General features: G+C 33.3%; 1 protein-coding gene across 2 annotated transcripts in view; it reads left to right on the forward strand.

The window, feature by feature from the left end:
• Window positions 1-363: 363 nt before the first annotated feature.
• LOC106457344 (histone-lysine N-methyltransferase SUV39H1-like) overlaps window positions 364-21,211 on the forward strand; it is a 59,626-nt gene continuing 38,778 nt past the window's right edge. The window contains exons 1-2 of one of the 2 annotated variants that reach the window (XM_013916745.2): window positions 364-450; window positions 12,508-13,431. In XM_013916745.2, coding sequence (XP_013772199.1) covers window positions 426-450; window positions 12,508-13,431 — 949 coding nt within the window. In that variant the 5' untranslated portion in view covers window positions 364-425. Of the gene's footprint in view, window positions 451-835; window positions 918-12,507; window positions 13,432-21,211 lie in introns of those variants that run through there. The other variant, XM_022383225.1, reaches the window with a different exon arrangement.

Consider the following 21,211-nt stretch of genomic DNA (forward strand, 5'->3'; position numbering starts at 1 on the left):
CTAATTCCGAACATGTATATTTCTGTATGAAAGGAGGAGTGTATAACAGAATCTACAGTATTAATTACCATACTGCTGCTCATTTATAATATAGAAGTAGAGTCTGTCTGTCTGGAAAAGAGAAAAAAGTTTGAATTTGAACACAGGAAACATTTTTGTAAAGTTAACGTGTTTTAGTTCGGAAATGGTAAAAATGTATTTAATCTTGGTATATGAATATCAGATTTAGGCAGCAGTGAACTAATAATTATCTTCACGTGCTGGTTAAAAAAGTATTCAAATAATTCATAAGTTGCAGCCTTTTCAATTATTAACTTGAAACAAATTAATTAATAAGTTATAAGATACTTACTGGCGCGAAATCCTTAGTTTCAGCTTACACCAACCAATCACGAGGCTTAGTTTTCTGTACCATGTGAGACAAAATGGACGTTGAAAGTGCTATGAGTGGTAAGTAATTCTTATAAAAGTTGTATGGTGATTCTTTAACCTTTTTGCGAATTTTGAAATTATTGTTTCGTAGTAATTATAAGTAGGTATATAAGTATCAATAAAATTATTTATTTTCTTGTTACTCAGTTTAATCATGGAGTTTATAGGAAAGAATTGGCTGTGTCGTTAGGCGCTACGTGTCTATATTATTATTAGTATTGCTGTTAAGTGTTCCTTTTTTTTTTTTAGTGTTTATCATTATAAATTTTAGGCTTAGGATATACGCTAGTTAACCAGTGAAAAGTATTACCATTAACAGGTTTTATTGTTTGATGAACCGTAAAATTAATTCTATATAAAGTGGTATTCGGATATTATACATTTATATTTTTTACACTAGTGAATGAACATTAATAATTTTAATAAGTAAATATGTGTCTTTCACGATCCATGGTGTCAAATGTCACTTAGTTTTACTGTTTTTAGTAAGTAAAGTGCTGTAGTGTAGGTCAACGCAGTGTTTAAAAGTTAGGACGTACCATCTTATAAATGAAACAACCTAACAATTTATCTAAACATGTGAGATTTTCTAATTCTATTCGACAACTTTGTAATTTTTTTAATGCGTAAAATTCCCCTTATCAACGTCAGTAAATTACGTTTAAAAAATTGAGCCTGAAATGTTTGAAATTACTATAATACTTTGAAAAAGAGCAAACAAATGTGATACTTTATTAATATTATGGAATGGAGAAATAAACCATTAAAGGATATAATATTGAAAAAACAATTATATACAATTTGTTAAGACTGAGACAGTGAGTGAGTGAGTGTGTATGTGGATAATGTATTCTTGCAAAGTTGGCAGAATTGTACAACACTGATATTGATAACAGTAAATTTCAGTGATTTGTTAGACCTAAGTTGGAACATGATGTTATTGTAAGTGTAAGGTTAATGGAATGTAAAGTGTAGGAATTAATGACATCAAAGAAAAAAACTTTAGAATAAACAAAAATATTAAATTTACTATAGAATATTAAACTACTTTAAGTGTATGAAATTAATGTTAAAGTTTTTATCCCACTAAAATCACTAACCAGTAAATTTTCCAAATACTGGCTCCCTTGATTTCTATCATGTTGCATTGTTAAGCCTTATCACCAACATGAATGAGATACTAGTGAATGGAGTCAGTTGTGGTTTGCACATGATATATCATCTTCATGTTAACTCATAATTTTATTTTAATTAAGAAATAATATTTGTATAGGGACTGAGTGTGATCTAGTGGCTTAGCTTGTTAGATTGTGAATCTAAGAATTCACTATTCATGACCTTTTGCCGCAAAAATGCACTGCACTTTAGAGCTGCAGGTGTGTTGTTGCAACAGTGATAGTCATTTCCGACTGTTCAATCAGACGAGAGTTGGCAGAAGGCACCCTTGATGAGGCATCTTCTCTCTAGTCTATCATCTCAAAATTTGAGATGACTATGTACAGAGGGCCTGTATGTAGTTTTGCCTGAAATTATCAAATGAAAATCAACACTCATTGGTTATTTCATTAATATATAGTGCTGCCTTCTGTGTTTGTGTGTGTCTATCTATCTATCTATATATATATATATATATATATAAAGGAAGTTGTAGCATCAATATACTGTCAGTGACTAAGTGTGAAGTTAAACTTAAAAACATTCACAGTTTAAAATAGCTAAATTTCAACAAATAGTACAGTTTAAGAGAATTTGGAAGTCTGAGGTAGGTTATCTTGAAGAGTTGAAACTTAAGTATTTCAAGTAAAAAATGTTGATACAAATTTTATATATTGATATTTATATAACTCATTACTGAAAAAACTGAAGCAGTTTAACACCAATGATAACAGTGTCTTGTAGAACAATAAGACAAAATGTTTCTTGTTCAGTAAGTTTAGGAAGGATAGTTTTTATAATATCAGGTATAATACACTTTCACTGTGAATTATTTTGGGTGGTATAATATCCAACACAGTAAAGTATACTAGTTCTTAAAACAGTGTGTGTGTGTGCTTAACACAGAAAAAACATACCATAACATTTAAGGATAACAAGGATTTGTCTAGCCATCTAGGCTGTTCCTTTCACTAAACTAAACTTTTAAAAAAGTTATATATGTGTGTATAGTGATGATAATAATAAAACCCTCAAAACCAGCCCTTGTCCTAAATATTTATCAAGCCCTCCCTTAAATTTACTGCATCCACTACATCTGAAACCAACCCATTTCAAATGTCAACCATCATGTTAGAAAAGTAAAACTTTTAGCTGAAAATGGCTCCTGCTATACTAAGATTTATATTTCTGTCCCCTTGTGCTATCATTCTCATCATTAATTACGAAACAAGATGATGCATCAACATTGTAAGTTCCCTTTTAAAACAATCTTAAACACCTCAATTGAATCCCCTCTAACTCCTCTTTTTCAAAGATCTTCACCTGTCCTTGTATAACAACCTTTTCATCTTGGGTATCACCCTAGTAACCCTTTCTTGAACCTTCTCTTTTTAATGAGTCTTTTGTGTGGCACCTTGTAAAATGTTTTCTGAAAATCCACCCTTTCCCTCATCTACAATTCAGTATTGTTTTAGATGTTTGTAACTCAAACACTTTGTGACCAATAAAGAGAAATCAATGATTGCATCTGATTTTATTTATTTTTTAAGCAAATGTGTATTTAGCCAAAGTAAAAACCTAGTAGTCTAAATTTGACATCAAACAGCTTACAAAAAAAATTAAAAATAGCCTAACATCTATTTATTTTGTAAAATAACAGTTTTGATATTTGTAATTTTATCTTGAAAACCATTAGGGAATGAATGAGAATAGAATTAGAAAGTTTTCAAATAATATAGTATTGGTGTGTTAACAAGTAATGACAATATTTAACTTCTTCATGCTAGCTACAGTAATGTTTCATTTTGACAAGGATGGTATGATACCAGTTAATGTTTAGAAATTAGTTGTGTAACATTGTAACCAAATTTTCAGTACTTTTTGCATGAAGGAAAAGACCGGCACTCTAATAATTTAGTATTGTGGATAAATCAGCTTTGATTATATAATCGTAAAGTAACCAAAATAAGTAAAACAAAATTAAAATATTCTGTAAATAATTAGCTCATTCAGAGTATAATTCAGCAGCTTCAAAGCATGTATTTTCTTTTCTTGTAATATGATTGATGTATAAATAAAAACAGTTAAGAACAAACATTGCACATTTTTTAATGAAAGTTATATAGTTATAATTATTTAAAGTCATATTTAAAAAAAATGTAGAGTTTGTTTGTAAATAGGATACTTGTTTCTAAAAAGTCTTTAATTTTAATCATACCATTAGCATTTTCACTTGTTTTTTGTATTGCTGGTGTATAAAATATTTTTTCATGAGACTTATGACTTCTAAACAATTAAAACCAAATTGGGTAACAAGTATGTTATAAGAGCTGCATGTGTCCTAAACAATATTAAATTTGATGAAAATGATTTTCTGAAGTCTTAGTGTCTGAAAAGTTACCATGAAATTTATATTGTTGTATTAGCATAGAAAAAAATCAGTTACTGGATGAGGGGTTAAATAGATTGCTGTAGAATCCAGCTATGTTGATTTCAGAAAAATCTCAAAAAAAGGCTTTTATGGTAATAATAACCCAATTAAATAAAAACACTAGTATCTAATGTTTCTTTGTGATACTACATAGTAGTATAAGGACATCTGGCAATTTTTTTTAATTTCTAAATTCCCTCCTCTAGATCTGTGCCAGTTTATATAACGTTAAAAAACAAATAGGAGAATAGGGGGCCCAGATCCCCTGGACTTCTCTTCTAGATCTAGCCTGCTTATACAACATTAAAGAATGCAGTTGTTAAATTCTGAGAAAAAATGGAGGGAGATCCAGATCTCCTACATCCATCCCTGCTTATACAACATTAAAAAATATAGTTACACACTTCTAAATGAGAAACATAAAGCAAGGTAAATAGTAAGTTTACATTTTGTATAACACCTTAGTAGCTAAAGAGTTTGCAGCAGGTGTTGCCAGCTAGTTGCCTTCCTTGTAGTTGGTAGTTAAAAATTAGTGACGGTGGCATATGGCCTTAGTAGTGTTGCCATAACAAAAACAGGGTGATTAAGTTTGGAGGCAATTGGCATTAAACCCAAGCCTCTAGAACCAGCCCCTCCTTTTTCCATTACCAGGACATGCTGGTCCAAAGCTGAGCATACTTGAAATAAGCAAAATAAAACAACTTATAACCGTGCCCTGATGTTTCAAAAACACATGAGAGCTGTAAGCAGCCCCCACTAAACAGTACATGGGCTGATGCTGTATCTTTATTCTTTGTTTATGAAACTGGGCAATAAAAGTTAATTTGTATTGACTGAATTGTACTTCTTTTCAATTAAGTGAACCGGCGGTCATATTTCATGGGCAAAGTCAGGGTAAGAGGTAAAACCTGGTAAATTAATTTCATGAATAAGCAAAGTAACAATCAGTACAATTTTTATATCCAGTAAAATTGGAAAAATTATAATGTTATAATTTCCTTAAGGTCTGACACATAACATCTTGACTAGAATCATATAATAATTACTCAGTTTATTTACTGAGAAATAAAACCAGTTTAAATATTTGTTCAAAAAATTAAGTCAAAAACTTGCAAAAACACATCTCATAAAAAAAAAAAAAAAGTTAATATGAAGTAAACCTACTTTGCATAGTCACTAGTATGTACCAAGATCTTCTGTTCTGTTTGTGTTTAACTGTTAGCTAGTGGACAATATTCAATCATTATCCTGACACACACATTGTGTAGAGGAAAATCTGTTTTAGCCACATCATGTGATCTACTAGATATGATAAAATCATCCTCATCATAGTCTCCCGAGTCATTCATAACTTAATCATGAAAAGAATCCATTTTATTGTACGTGTCTGACTTCCATTTCTTGGCTGCACATTCTATAGACATGTTAGAAGGATTTGTATCAAATTTCTTTTTCTTCCTTTTTGCCATAGACTTCTCCAAGGCTGCTTCTAATATTTGTTTGTTTTCATCGTGTGTCTGTACAAAATTAATTGTTTTAATCAGTTAAAGGTTCTCCACTATTGAATGTTTTAAACTAAGCCTTTGGTCAGTGAGCATGTGGGTAAGGTGACTAAACCCTGCTCAACAACACTATTAACGGGCTCTGTGCAGAGTAATATTTTGACCAGCATACAAACTTTCTTAATTCCTTCCTGTATAAAAGCACACACTCCCAGAGATCCTTAGTTTTGACTACTTACGTAGTACTTACCCATTCTCTTGAATTCTTTTCATTCTGAGCTTATCTTAGCTTTCTCAAAATTATTCATTTTTAGTGTCTCATAAAAATGTTCTGCAAGTAAATTTGAATACTTAATTTCCCTGGTGGTGTTACCCTAGTTTGCTGGATCTATCCAAAACATACTTCCAATATGATACCTTACGTCCAGTCACATAATAGCTTTTCTTTTTCAGTATTGCTCTCCATATGCACAATTTTTGCTCGCCACTAGCTTTGATACTTCCACCTACCCTCGTGTTTACATGAGATACAGTTGTATTGTAGCATGCAAATAAGCATGGAACAACTCTCCACCAATAGGAGTGTGACACACCCTCCTGGTACAGCTGGTTCTCTATACTGTAGAGCCCAATCTTCATTTCTTATCTAACTTTTGCTCACATTTGCTTTGATTTTTTTTAATTTCATGAATTGTTGAACAACTAGCTTTGTTGTTTATAGTTTTATTAATTTTTTTAAAAGTGAAACAAAATACTATAGGTTAATTTCTAGATTTCCATTCTCAGTTTAAATTCTGAGTTTCAAATTATAGCAATTACTACTGTTTTTACTCCTATTACTGCACCTCAACCTGGAGTTTCTGAGGTTCTGTGCCCATTTCCTGCAGCTGGCAACTATTCAGTTGAGTTGAGGTGAGCAAACCACAAGATTGTGTCCTTCTCCTGAACTTGTGGTTGTTTAGTTGAGTTGAGGCATGCACATTACAAAAACCAGGGTCCATGTTTTCTGTTGAAGAGATTTTGGTTTTTGTATGTCACAAGTTTTGGTCTATTATGCAGCCTGCTGTATCTCCTTATACCAGACCAAATATTCCTTTTCTTGGGGAACATAGACAGAATGACAGGACTTGGATAGCCTGTTTCCACCCTCTTCCTTTGCCTTGCTTTCCCGTATTCCACCTGTGGACACTCCCAAACCATATATACTTCCTGCATATAGTGTTACTGGTATGTTACCTTTTGTCTGTATCTTATATGTTTTAAGATCTCTTCTTCCCTCCTTAATTCTGCCCTTCCTTGGATTACCTGGTTTTTCCATCTTCTCCAGCTGATCAGTTTACAGCAAAGTTAAGTTCTGGGGTCAGCATGCCTCATCCCCCTGCCCCATATCTCAGATTCCTACGCATTAGTTTCGTCATTAGGATTTTCCTTTTCTGGATTCTCAGTCCTTGGAGTCTTTGATTCAGGTGTGGGGATCTGATCCTGACACCTCTTGGAGATTTTCCCAGACCCAATCTTCCTGTCTTCATTTGACCCTAACTACCCTCCTGTTCATGTTAAGATTAAAAATACTTTTCTTCATCTCAAAAATCTCAAATGTCATTTGCATAATTTATAAAACCTCCTAAATTCATTTCATTTCAAATGTTTTTTTTTCAGTAAAACTTTATATTTTATCGTTATTATTTTCTCCAAGCTAACTGTATACAAGGTTGGCCAATTTGACTGACTTCGTAACCACCAAAAATAAGAAAAGAAAAAATTATCCTTTTTTCTGTCTAGAATGATTTGAAATTGTAACATGAATTTACATTTGTTTATTCTAAGTAGCTTTAAACTCATTACATATTGTTTTATTGCCCTATGTCTAACTAGTACCATTCGCACTATTATAAGTTGTAAATCACTTGGGGAATGTGCATTTGATGTTACTCTGTCGAATTACATTACACATGAGCTACTCTAAGCCCCTCACATGCGTGCCTCTTGAAAATGTTGTATTATATTATTATTATTTATTTTACCTAATTTAACCTTAAGTACCCGAAAGAGCTTGCTATTTTTACAAATTTAGCTACTTACATGGGCCATCATTTGTATTTGCTGTTGACTGTTGAGGACACTTAACCATATTAATTTTTTTAATACTAATGGTAGTAGTGCAGTAAATAAATTTTATGCAATTGATTAATTCATCAAAGAACATAGAATAATAAACATCACAATTTTTCTGGCTTTTTCATGTGTTTCTTGTGGGAATGAAGCTTGTACTGATAGAGAAATTACAAATATTTCTGTATAGAAAGTGACGTAATACAATATATCATTTGATAGATGAAAACCTTGGCTTTTTATTGGTTAAAAATAATATAATATTAAATGTAAGAGTAAAATATTGACAAATCCTGAAAGAGAGGATGTGACAGGTAGATGTGGCAAGAGAGGTCTGTAGCCAAACAAAATTGAAGTCTATGAAAATTGTGCTTTGTTTGAGCGATTACAATATTATAATGAGTAATTTACATTAAATTTTGTACTTCTTGGAGGGGTGATAAATAAATTAGAGAAGAGCGGATGCCTACAGTAGCAAGAAGGAATCTTCAATAGCTACGGCACTTAAAAAATTTTTTTAGGCAGGATTAGGGTAAATTAATCTGAGAGATCTTTTTTTCCTTTTTATTGGCTATATTTTTGTGTATCAGCAATACCAAGCATGGGACTCATGTATACCCAGTTCAATTTTATTACCTATTAGGTTCTCTACCAGCCTACCCTCAAATTGAAATTCTTTTAGGCAGGATTAAATCAAAAGGGGGTTTGACCTTCTGTGTCCAAAACTGTAATTATGTTTCAAATTGGTCAAGAGATGATGGAGCTATGAGCAAAAAGTTTGTATTTGAAAAACTCTGAGCCATTCTATGAGCTGTTATGCTGTGGCTAAAGATATCACATTTCTTACACTTGGGGGAATTATGGATCTTTTTTAAATATCGTGTTATAAAATTTAAAATTTTAAACTTGTACACTATTAAAATATAGATTATTAGCTACAATTTTATGCTATGCTAATAGGCATAACATGAACAAACAAAAAGTAGTTGAATTAAATTTTGAACGTAACTTACTCTAAAACCTTGTGACATGCACAGTAAAGGATGCTCATGGCTGAAAAGTTACTAGACATTTTCTTCAACAGTCAAGGAGGTCACATTGTGCAGAGAGTGATGAGGTCTCACCAAAAAAACAAACAAACAAGAAATAAACTAGATTAATTAGGTGTGGCAACCTTGTTCAGTTGCAATATCATCAAGTCACTTTTTTCTCTGGTTAATCAACTGTTGCATTATTTTGTGACGGTTGAGGTGTTTGGTATTTCTTGCAGGGAGGGGTAATTACTACTGAAAAGTTACTAGACAGTTTCTTCTTCAAAAAGCCAAGGAGACCATGCTGTGAAGAGAGTGATGAGGTCTCACCAAAAAGAAAGAAAGAAACTAGTTTAATTTGAAAAACAATTTGTGGCAACCTTATTCAGTTGCAATATCATCAATTCAGTTCTTTTTCTGCATTTTATCTCATGTAAACATGTAAGGGTAGGCGCGAGTATCAAGGCTAGTGGTGAGCAAGAATTACACATATAGAGAGCAGCATTGAATGACGAAAGCTATCTTTTGGAAATATATATTCACCATCGGAAAATTATAACTGATAAAGTTCACTTCCAAATGAGGAAAATCTTGATTCAAGACACTTGGAATAACTGTAATTCTCAGACTAGTTTTCTCATCACAGTCTACATTGTTCATTAGTCTGTAGTTGACACTGGCAGTAGTGTATTCTCTTTTTTTTCTTTTCCTGGCACCTTGCTTTATAGTGAAGTGCTCTTAATATGCCCAGAACCTGATTTCATTTCCAGTTCAAGTTTGAAACTTTTTCAAAAGATTCTCACAGTGTGTACCTGAATTTTTTCCTTGACTTCTAAGTTATCCTTTGCTTTTTCTACCATATGCAATATCTGATAGCATAAAATATTTTCTTTTTCAAAATGCAAAGACAAAATAGAACATGCACTCAACACATCTTTGTACAAGCAATGTTTCGACAGAAAAGTACACTTTAGTCTTCTTTCAGAGTCCATGAAATTTAGCCAACATTACTCTCTTCTTGCAACTGGCAAAGGAATTCTCTATTGCTCAAGAACTAATTACCCAGTTACTCAGGAAATGATTTACTCCACATCTTATTTGTGCAACAAATTGTGTACCATGCACTTTGGGAAAATTAAAATGCTGCACACTAAATGCACTGGCAGTTGTCAAAGTGCCTTTTGAACTTTCCAGATTGTGTAAATAAGTAATATATAGCTGTCATGAAGTTTTTCACATCAGCAAATGATTGAGATACACTATCATTCAATGCCACTCCAACTCTATGGGAAATACAGTGAATGCTACAAGCCAAAGGCATTTATCATTTTTCAGTTTTGTTGGCAATCCATTGTTAACTTTAGTATTAAAAGAGGCTTCTTTGGCTATAGCTGAAACTAGCGGAGAAATACACTTACCCACTAGAATTGAAATCTTTTCATCACCTTTGAATACATCTTTAATGTTCCCCTCTAGCTTACTTCCACATACATAATCAAAGCTATCAATGTTCTGTAAGGCAACACAGAAATATACTGGTATACCTTGTTTGAATGTCAGTTCTTTTTTCTTACCTGACTTCCATCACTATGCATTGCAAAAGCTATTGATGAATATAAAATTACTGTCACTTTCTAATGAATGGCTTTTGCAATAATGTTAATAATTTTTTTTGTTCTGTTGGCATTGTGAAAATTTGAAATCAGTTGTACTCCATTTTGATTTTGCACTTTAACTAGTTTTGAATGCTGACAGAGGCTGTTCTTCCACAGCATGCAAGTAAGCTGTTTTAATAAACTTTCTGTATGCCTCCTTATCTTGTGTATGAAGAGCTACATTTATCTGAGGTTGAAGAGAGATGCTGAAAACAGAAGGACCATCTTTAGCAGTACCACTGGTGCCAGGAAGAGTCTTCTCATGATCTTAGAACGACTTTTTAAAACCTTAAAAACACAAATACATAAAAGTATAAGTTTTGCATAATATATGTTATAATAAAACAATTTAATAAAAACAGCAAACTTGAATCATTAAAATGATTGGAATTTATGTAAAAGATAATCTTAGTGACTGATAACAAAGAAATTTACTAAAAATGATGTGTATATGCCTACCAGTTTATAAAAAATAAACAAACAGATAATACTGTACATAAAATATAAATGTTTAATTATGTTTCAATTGGTACTTAAGTAATGAAGGCCACAAAATCAGTTCTTACATTACCTCAGTACATGCTCACTTGACACAAAGTTAACAAATACCCAAACCTAAAGTTCACAAGTAACTTGATAATCAGTTAAAGTGCATATTATCACATTAGACTTTAGCAAATAAGTTACAAATGCATACAAAATCAATGATGCTTTTAATGTAAAATAAGCCTAATTAAATGCTGAATGTATCTAACATGCAAGTGTCTTGGGAACAACCATTTTTCCTCCACTTTGTGTAAATGATTGAAATTTTCTTACAGACATGGGCCTATACAGGCAGCGTTTGGGTTTACCTTTTAATCAAAGGTGTTATTGTAGTATACTGACTGTAAAATGTAAGTAGTTGATGATACAGACTATACATGCAAAGACAAACAACAAAGGAATGTTGTTATAAATTTGAGTAATGAGTAAAAAAACAAGGTGAGATATATATATACATACCTAAAGCAATTTGGTGTTATTCTGAATTCAAATGGCAAGTGTCAGTACTTCATTGTGAATTCAGTACTGTATATATACTTGACCACCTTCTGCTGACTATGCCCTTCCATTTCTTTTCAGATCGTCTTGCTGTATTAAGCACAACACTTGCACCAACTTTTTGTTACAATTTGAAGAAGAAACTAATTTGTTCACTGAGATTCTATTTGCCAAATGTTGACAACAAAACAATTTTGCTGCTAAACTGAGACATGTTTACAATTGAAAATGAAAGCAGAACTGAAATATGATGACCTCTGATCAATATAACATCCTTACAGCCTTGTGTCATGTAGAAAAGCAAAGTAGTTCATCAAATGTAACTTAGGTCATGATCAAACTTGCTGTTCTGAATTTACTAATAATTAATAACCAATTTTGTAATTTAAACTTTAACACATTTCTCAGTTACAAATATTGGATGCCTACTTAATACAACAATATAGTTCAAAAATATTGTATTACTGTGCTTGTAACAATGCTAGTGTAGGCCAATTAAAGTGCTGAAGTTTTAGCAGCCAACAGGGTCATACAAAGTTATTTGTGAGCTTGTACTGTGTAATAAAAAAATAGCTGATTGCATAAGCAGCAAGTGTCATTACAGGCTTGACAGGGGCTCTGATAAGCTCTTGCAAAACCCATATTTTGTGTGCTTATGAGTGTCAGTGCAGTGGTGCTCATCAAATGTGAAGGCCTGTTATAAAGCTAAAGTAGGATTTTGATACTCCCAGTAGGCTGAGCATAGATAAGTCATTATGTAACCTTTTACTTCACAACAAACATAAAGGCAATATTTCAATTACTTGAATAGTTGAAATAAAAACAGTAATAATTTGGAACACTAATTTTGAGTAGTTGAATATTTTATGACCTTAATTGATTTAATTGTAATATTAATTGATTAATTTATGTGTTTGACACTAATTGATGTTCATAAGTAGTAGATTAATCAATTAAATTGCCAAGCTGTAATGTCGAATAGAATGTATAAAAATTGTGCTTTTGTTAGAAGTTAGTTTAGGCTATTTTAATGCCTACATGAAATGTATTACAACTAAAAGGTTTAACTTGTTACGTAGCATAAGGTGTTTCATAATATTTTCTTCATTGAATAAAATCTGAAGTTTGATGTTTATCCTTTACAGAGCCACAGTCTTGTGTTTCAGGATTCCAGGAAACCGGAGGTCCTCAATTTAATCTTTCCAATGGTGATGTTGACTCTCTAATTCTTCATCCACAGTCACAAATTAGTTTAGGGGATGAATATGTAATGTTAGAGAATAATATTGGTCTTGATATTGAGTCTGACTTTGCCGAATCATTTACCTCAACAGTTTCAATGATGAAAGGAGATTTCTTGGATGGAAAATCTTTCCTGGATTTCCAGGAGGAAGACACTGAAAATATTGACATTAATTGTGTGGATAGGCCTAAAGATCTCATGGAAATTCCTTTAATAGAAGAAGAATTTCAAATAGACTGCCAAGCGGAGATCAAACAAACTCAAAAAAAGCTAGAAAATGAAACTCCTTCAAATGATGTTACTGTTGGAACATTAAAGACTCCACCATGCATTGAGAGAGAAACTGGTGATAGTAATTTGTCAGAAAATTGTACAGATACTGAGAGAAACAATGTTAAACTAACACCCTTCATGCCTAAATCAACTGTTAATGATGAAACCTCAGTAAGTTTGGCTAGTGAGGAATCTGAAAGTATAGCAAAAGAAGCTGTTGAGGAAAATCTAACATTAGAAGACCAAAGCCCTGAACCTCACCAGATGGAAGAAAATATGGTTGAGTCAATTCTTCCAGCTAATTCAGAAACTACAAACTTGAGAAAGAAACTTTTCCTTGAACAGGATTTGTCAGTAAAAAGCAATGAAAATAATTTGAAGGAACTTTTAAAGGTAACAGTTCCATGTCTTCAAGATACTGAGGATTTGAGAAAGCTGTGCCTTAAAATGGGACTACACATGACAGGGATTTACAGACCAAAACGGAGAGTTTCTAGTGTCAAACCATTTTGTCCAGATTTGCCAAGTGAGAAATCGAAAAAAACAATAAAAAGTAAGTGAGAAATCTAATACCTTGATACTGTACTTTAGCAGGCAATTTGAAAATAATAATTCAAATATAAAACTAGTTTATTCATAGAAATCTAGAAATACAGATATTAATGAGAACAATATTTTTTGTTATATTTTGAAGAGTGTGCCAAACTTATGTACAATGTGTAGTGCATGATGTAGAAAGTAAGTCATGTCATTTTATTTTTATATATGGTAATCAGATTTGAATTTTATGGTGTGAAAAAGTTGGATTTTTTTAATAAACTTTTTTAATGTGCACACAAAAAAGATTGTAGTTAAGAGTTTATGAGAGTCTAAAAGTGACCTTTGAACTAACAAAATTATACTTTTATGCTTCTCTTGTAATTGTAAGCTTGTTCCTTTTTACAAAGCTATTTAAATTGTTTTAAAATTTAGAAAATAATTGTATGACGTTATGAAACTAAAATATTCAACTTTGATCTCTGATGGAAGAGGAGTATGAAGTTTCTTTGTAAGTTAGATATGTTGAAGCTCAATATGTTATCCTATTCCCAATGCTGCCACTTTTTACTTTTTTAAATTCTGATATGATACCTTACCTCCTCTCACATAATAGATTTTCTTGACTTGTGTTGCTTTCAATATGCACAGTTTTTGCTTGCCACTAGTCTTGATACTTCCATCTACCCTCACATGTTTACACGTGGTATAGCTGTGCTGTAGCATGTAAATAAGCATGCAACAAACCTCTACCAATAGGAGTGTGACACACCCTCCTAGTGCAGCTGACTCTCTCTATACTGTAGAATACTTTCATCACTTTTGGATTTGGTATTCTAGTGTGAAGTTGGGCTCTAATTTTGCTCTGTATTTTTTCATTTTTGTGAGCAATTTTCAGTTAACTTTATTGTGTTTTGACGAGTATGTTACCTTTTGTGAATTTCCCCTGTTTCTTTTTGATTTTTCCACCTCTCTCCTTATTCTGCACCTTTGTTGGGTTATTTAGTGTGTCCCCCTTCCGATATTCAAATACATGCTGATCAATTTTTCCCCCAATTATGTTGAGGTGCCAGCATGCCTTGTCCTCCATACTTAACTGACTCCCATGCATTGCTTTATCATAGGTCAGATTTTCTGTATTTGGACTCTTATATAACTTGGGAGTCTTTGATTCAAGCATGGGGATTTGATCCAGAGCCTACATTGAGTTTTTTCCTCAGCTTAGGTTATCACTTCTTCAGCTTACACTCACCACTGTCCTCCAATGTCTTTCTTACATTCACCTCCTTTCTGAGGCTTTCCACTATTCCCTTGAGGTGTTTTTGGCGGATACCCATAACCTTATTGTTTCCATGTTGGCATGCCTATCTTCTTTAGACATACATGGTTTCTTTGTTGATGAGATCTTCTTGCAAGGATGCCTTGTGTCACATGTGTATCTCCCTGCTTGGCTCTGTTTGGCTTCCTTTTTGCACCAGTCTGTATTTGTAAATTTTCCTGATATATTGAAATCTAGGGTAGAGGCTACACTTCAACATTCCTCCCTTACCTCCTTAGTTACCCATATTTTCCAATCCTCTCCCCTCTACCAGTGCCTTCTTCTCTGGGTTTCAGAAACATGCTGCCAAATTAGTCATCTCTGTGTTTTCCAATGCCAGTTGTGTCAGTGACTATCTCATAGGTTCTGGCATGGTTAGCCAGGTTTGTTCATCTGTGGCATCTATTTGCCACAGATTCCTGAGTTTTGCAAGTTTTATCAGAATGACTTTCTCTTCATTTTTCTCCCCTCACCCATTTATCTATTCATTGCATTTTCTTCTCTCCTCCAAGGGATACCATTTTATGCCAGCATCTCTCAGAAGTGGTTCAAGATCTTTTACACAAGGACACTGTTGAACAAGTACATCACTCTTCTCCGGGGTTCTATTCCTGGCATTTGTGATTCTCAAAAGACTGGGGATTGGTATCTTACCCTTGACCTATTCATCCTGAATCATTTCATTGACCTTTCTCGGTTCCCCTTGGAGTCTTTCCTCACATTTAAGTGGGTGTTAACTGTAGGTCTCTGAATGGTGAAGGGTGAAGTATTGGATGCATAGCTTCATATTGCTACCTCTCCAGTCTCCAGAAATTACCTTAGTTTTGTTCACAGAGGTCTTGTTTTCCAATTTTACACTTTACCTTTTTTTGCCATTGGTGCCGTATGTCTTATGTCATGTGATTAGTGCCTTTGGTCACCATCTTCACGACAAAGGTTCCATCAGCACATGGACGACTGGCTACTTTTAGCTCTGTTCCAACAATTCTCTCCCACTCCTTTACATTTCCTCCTACAGGATGCTGCTTGTGTGAGATGGCTAGTTAAGTTGTAAAAGTCCTATCTCAATCCCACTCAATATCTTATCCATTTGTGGGTGTTTTTCAACACTTTCCTCTGCAGGGCCCACCCTTCTCTTCTTTTGAGATTGATGGAGTTTTTGGTTTTCAAAGTCAAATCCTCTCCTTTTCTCCCTGTGCATGAGATTCTATCTCTTTTGGAGATCTGGGGATTCATGGAATCCCTTATACTTAGGTGTCATGCACACATGTGGTCTTCAGTGGATGTTGCACGATCATTGGAATCTCATTTGGGATCCCTTGGATTCTATCCTCCTCTCTCTTTTTCCTTCCAATAGACTTTGGCTGGTGGCACAACAGAGACAAAAACCTCAGCTAGCATTCTTCTGCTTCCTTTCTGTCCTGTTTGGCACCTGTTCACAGATGCATCTCTTATGGGATGGGGAGTGTATATGGGTTCTCAGAAGATTGCAGGTCATTGGACAGTGGTCGAATCTTCCCTCCACATTATTCTATTGGAACCTTTTGCAGTTTGTCACACCTTAGATCATTTTATACCTTTGGTATGGAGCCATTTGATCATGGTCCATTCTAACAATTCGACCATTGTCTCTTACATCTATTGACATAGGGGCACATGTTCACATTTGCTTTTCTTTCAAATGCTGAATCTGCTTTTCTGGGCCCAGTCTTAGCAAGTCTGCCTTCTTGACTGGGTGCTCTGAATCTTGTAGCAGATCTGTTATTTCGTTTGGACAAGATTCTACTTATGGATGGGTTTCTTGCTCCCCAAGTTTTTCAGTGGTTATTCTCCCAGTTTGGCGTTCCTCTTCTAGATACATTTGCCATCCATCTTAGTACCAAAATGTCCTCTTTTGGTCTCTGGTCTCACATCTTTAAGCTTTGATTGTAGATGCTTTAAGTTAGAATTGGACCAACCTTTAGGTCTATCCTCCTATCCATCTTCTCTCCCTTTGTTCTCTCCTTGATCCAAACCACTCTGTGTCGTGTCCTTCTCATTGCCCCATTCTGGCCTGCTTGACCATTTCAATTGTGATCTTTCTTCATTTGTCCCCTCCCTTACCTCTTTCACTTTGCCGATCCCTTCTCCATCAACCTCGATCCACCATAATTCATTCTGCTATCACCATACACTGACTTCACCTGTGGATTTTATCTGGTCCCTTGCGAGATGATCTGGACTCTCTTCACGTATCTTTGCGATGGGTGAAGAGTGTACCTGGTATGGATGGGTTGTGGTTTCCCATGGGTGTGACCTTATATATTAAGGTATCACACTCCATGGGTTCTCTACAGGTGCCTTCTTAAGAGTTCTTAGCTTGGTAACTTTTGCACTGGTCCCTCCTCTGTTTGAATGTGGGACTCTAGCTATTATGTGAGAATAGGTAATGCATCATATTGGGAGTTATAATTTTCCTGCACTGAAAATGTATTTCCAATAAATACTTGCTTCCTTGCACACTTCCTACTTGTTCTCCCTACTTCTGGTGCTTTCTTTTGACTAATTTCAAAGTGATGAAAGTACTCTGCAGTATAAAAGGAGTCAGCTGTGCTAGGAGGGTGTGTCACTTATTGGTGGAGGGTTGCTACAATGTTATTTGCATGCTACAGTGCAGCTATACTATGTATAAAGACATGAGGATAGGTGGGAATATTAAGGCTAGTGGTGAGCAAAACTTTTAATAATCATTACAAGTATGTTGTACACAAAAAAAATCAGAATTTTTAATAAAGAATTTCTATTAAAGATTTGTCTTTGAATTTAATTAGTCTGACTCGGACTCTGCTTGTATGATTGCAAGGTAATTTGTATGTTAAGAATGAAAATACTTAATGTCTTCTTACAGTTTTCAGATTTAATTTACATAACCTTTAATGTAACATAACCTTTAATTTAATTTACATAAATTCAATTTACAAAATAATTAGTTATTTTCTCAACCCTAACACTGTTTTGGTTTGGTCCTTTTGATTGACCTTGCAATCACCATAAAGAAAAATGGAATAAATTAAAAGTACCCTTTTATCTTTCTATAATGACTGCAGATGGTAACAGAAAATTACAATAATTTATCTAAGTAGCTAAGTTTATTGATATACATTGATAATAAAATAGCCTAATTAAATTTTGAATATGTGTAAAAGGTCATGACATGCACAATTTGACCCTCACTTGTGCACATAGTTTTAACTCTTACAAACTTTTCTAATTGTTTAGATAAAACTCTTGTCATATATGTCAAGCAAACAACCTCTTTGCCAATTTGATAAAATAAGCTTAATCATTATAATCTAATGAAGCAGTTTCACATTAGTGTATTCTAATTACCCATTTAAGCATGCAAGACATATCATGCCACATGTTTTGATACCTTTCTAGGTGTTTAATGTCATGTGGCAATGATAAAACTGTGGTAAAACTGATGGCAAATGGTAAATTTGTTAAGGTAACGTTCTGGAAGTTTCTGTATTTTTTAAATACTTAGTCACTGCCATTTTTATTTGGAAAGCTTTTTTAAAAAAATGCAAGAAGCTATACATTTTGATAATTGAATTTCAGTTAGTAACTGATGAGTATTCATACACAGAAATATTAGAAATAGAAGGCTAGTATATCAAGGTTTGCAGAGCCTTAAAAAGCATTGAAATTTAGCTCTAGAAATAAATACCTTGAAAAGCTCTGAAATTTGTTTTATTTAAGTCTTGAAAAAAAGTCTAGAATTTAAAGCAAACTATGAAATTGAAAAATTTGTTTTTTGTATTATTTTAGTGTTTTCCTTAATTTTGTCAACTTCTAGTGATTATAAAACATTAAAAAAAGACTAGTTTTATTTCTAGATGACTGTCTATGTCATGTATAGTTTTCGAACTGAGTTCCTTTGATACACATTACTGACATTTTACCACCAAATGCAAGAAAATTTAATTGTTCACTATGAGTAAACATTTATTCCACATAATCTCTTTTGTCAGAATTTCAGTATGCAGTCAATGCTATAAGATATTTGAAATGAAATATTTTTATAATATTTTCAAGTATGTTTTCCATTAAGTATCTGTATTATGTAAAACTGGCAATTAATATATATATATTACTTTTATTTTTGTGGCATATTTGAAAAGTAAAGCCTCTTAGTGTACTGGATTACAATAGGTATCCATTGATATCATCACTGATTAGTTAGGTTTCAGGTTAAACATCCCAGATTCAAATCAGACAGTTTGCTTGACTGGCTGTTCTTTACTATAGTAGAAATAATTGTGTCATACATAATGAATATTGACTTTAAAGTGCCTGAAAACTTTTTGTTTCTTGAGACAATAAGAAAGTGCTGTTTTTAAGATTTATGGTTGGAGAATGATAGATAAATACACACTGGTTGAAACAAGATGAAAATCAAATGTTGTGCAACAAGTATGCTGACTACTTACTTTTGAACTTGTGTTCTACATTTGTGTCATTTTAGGATTATTTGCAAGTAATGTTCAGAAATAGCTTTGAACACTAACACCAGTTGTAGAAAAACCTTAAAAATTGACAAGGTACATTCCTTCCACTGACATACATAGCTTTGCTCCTTCAATGCTGTCCCATATTTGCAAAATATTTTTGCAAGCCGCAAGCCTTTCATTCCCATGCACCCCTCAATTCACATGGTTTAACTGATTCTTGCATGCAAATCATCATGCAACAAACCTTCACCAATAGTAGTGCCACACACACCCATGCTATTCTACCTAACTGTCACTTCTCATTTGGCTGTGCTCGTGTTCAGATGTTTAGTTTGTGCTCTCTTCAAGTTTATGTTTCATATCTTCGTATCAATTTCTCTTAACAAGTTTACTATTTATTATACAATAGTGATATTTGTAACTTAGTCCAAAGTGGAATTATTTTCTATTTTCATTCAGTTATGGAACTTAATACTTCATTACAAATTTTTATCTACTATTTATTTCTTTCTGCCAACACGGTTGTGTTTGGTCATTAATTTTGAATTATGAAATCCAAATTTTAAGTTACTATTTCGGAGGTTATATCTTCTATCAGCACATTTACACAAGCTTCACATGATGGTCCTTGACTGGGGAATTATCAGCTTTACTTTGTTTGGAGATTGATCATCCAATGATCTGACTTTTGTTGGGCTTCAACTCGAATTTGAGGGCCCACATTTTGAAATACAGTCTGCTGACATTGGAAAGATAAGATGTTATGCTGTTATGTTTTTTGAATATTTTTACTATTAATATTATTATTATCTGTAGTTATTTGGGTTCAACATCATACGTTTAGTTATATTGGTCAATATTCATAGTCAAGTTCAGGTTTGAAATTAGAGCTTAGTTGTAACCTTTGTCTTGTAATGTTAGATTAGGCTTAACATGGGTCTGATTATTTTAGGATTACCTGTAATTCATCTTACTGGTATATTGTAAATTAGGTTAATTATATTGTTTCTCTTCAAAACATCACATCTCATACATATGTTATTGTCAATACATACTTACTTAATTTTACAATATAAAGTCTATTTCATTTTTGTTGTTATTTATCTTTTATACTTCTCCATACTAACTTTGTTTGTGTGGAGCTGGGGTTTGCACAAACTTCTTTACATGATATTGTACATATTTATTGTTAGGTTAGGGTTTTTATATTAGAGCTTAGTGATATACTTTGTCCTGCACAGTTTGATTAGGCTTAACAAGTGTGTTATTTTTGGTTTACCTGTAGTTCTTCTTATGGGTAAATCAATAATTAGGTTAAATATCTTGTTTTCTTCAACACTTAACATCTAATACATATGTTTATTTCACTACACATTACTTATATTTACATTATAATGACTATTTCATTTTCATAATTCTTTATAATGTATACTTCTTACAATTAATTTAGTTTGTGAGGACTCCTGTGGGCTGGGGTTTGCCCTACCTTCTCCTGATATTGCTCGCCTTCCTCTAACAACTGCTGAACTCATTTCGGGCGACTTAGATTTTGTCAGTTTTCCTCCACCTGATTATAGCTTGCATTTCCAGGCCTCTACTGCAGAATCTGCTTTGCCTACCTCATTCTTTTTTTAGACATGTTTCACAGTATAATTTTCCCCTTCTTCTCCAGACATTGTTTCATGATGAGCATTTTTGTCTCTTTTGGAAGAGGGTACTTGCATGCCTCACCTTACACAGGCTTTGGTTCATTTTACCTTAGCTTATCATCAGAAATATTTTCTTTTTGATTCTATATATTTAGAATCTCTGCTGCCTGTATGGGGGCAGTCTCTGTTAATCCTATCCATTGTATCCTCCACCTAGTTTTCAAGCTTCATCTTATCCTATCAACTCTCCTACAGGAAATGTCTGCCTTACACCTCCTTTCTTAGGAGATCCACCTATATCTAGGGGATTTTTGCGGGATACCTCCTCCTCCTTTC

The sequence above is a fragment of the Limulus polyphemus genome, unplaced genomic scaffold (genome assembly GCF_000517525.1).
Source record: "Limulus polyphemus unplaced genomic scaffold, Limulus_polyphemus-2.1.2 Scaffold319, whole genome shotgun sequence".
Taxonomy (NCBI): Eukaryota; Metazoa; Arthropoda; class Merostomata; order Xiphosura; family Limulidae; genus Limulus; species Limulus polyphemus.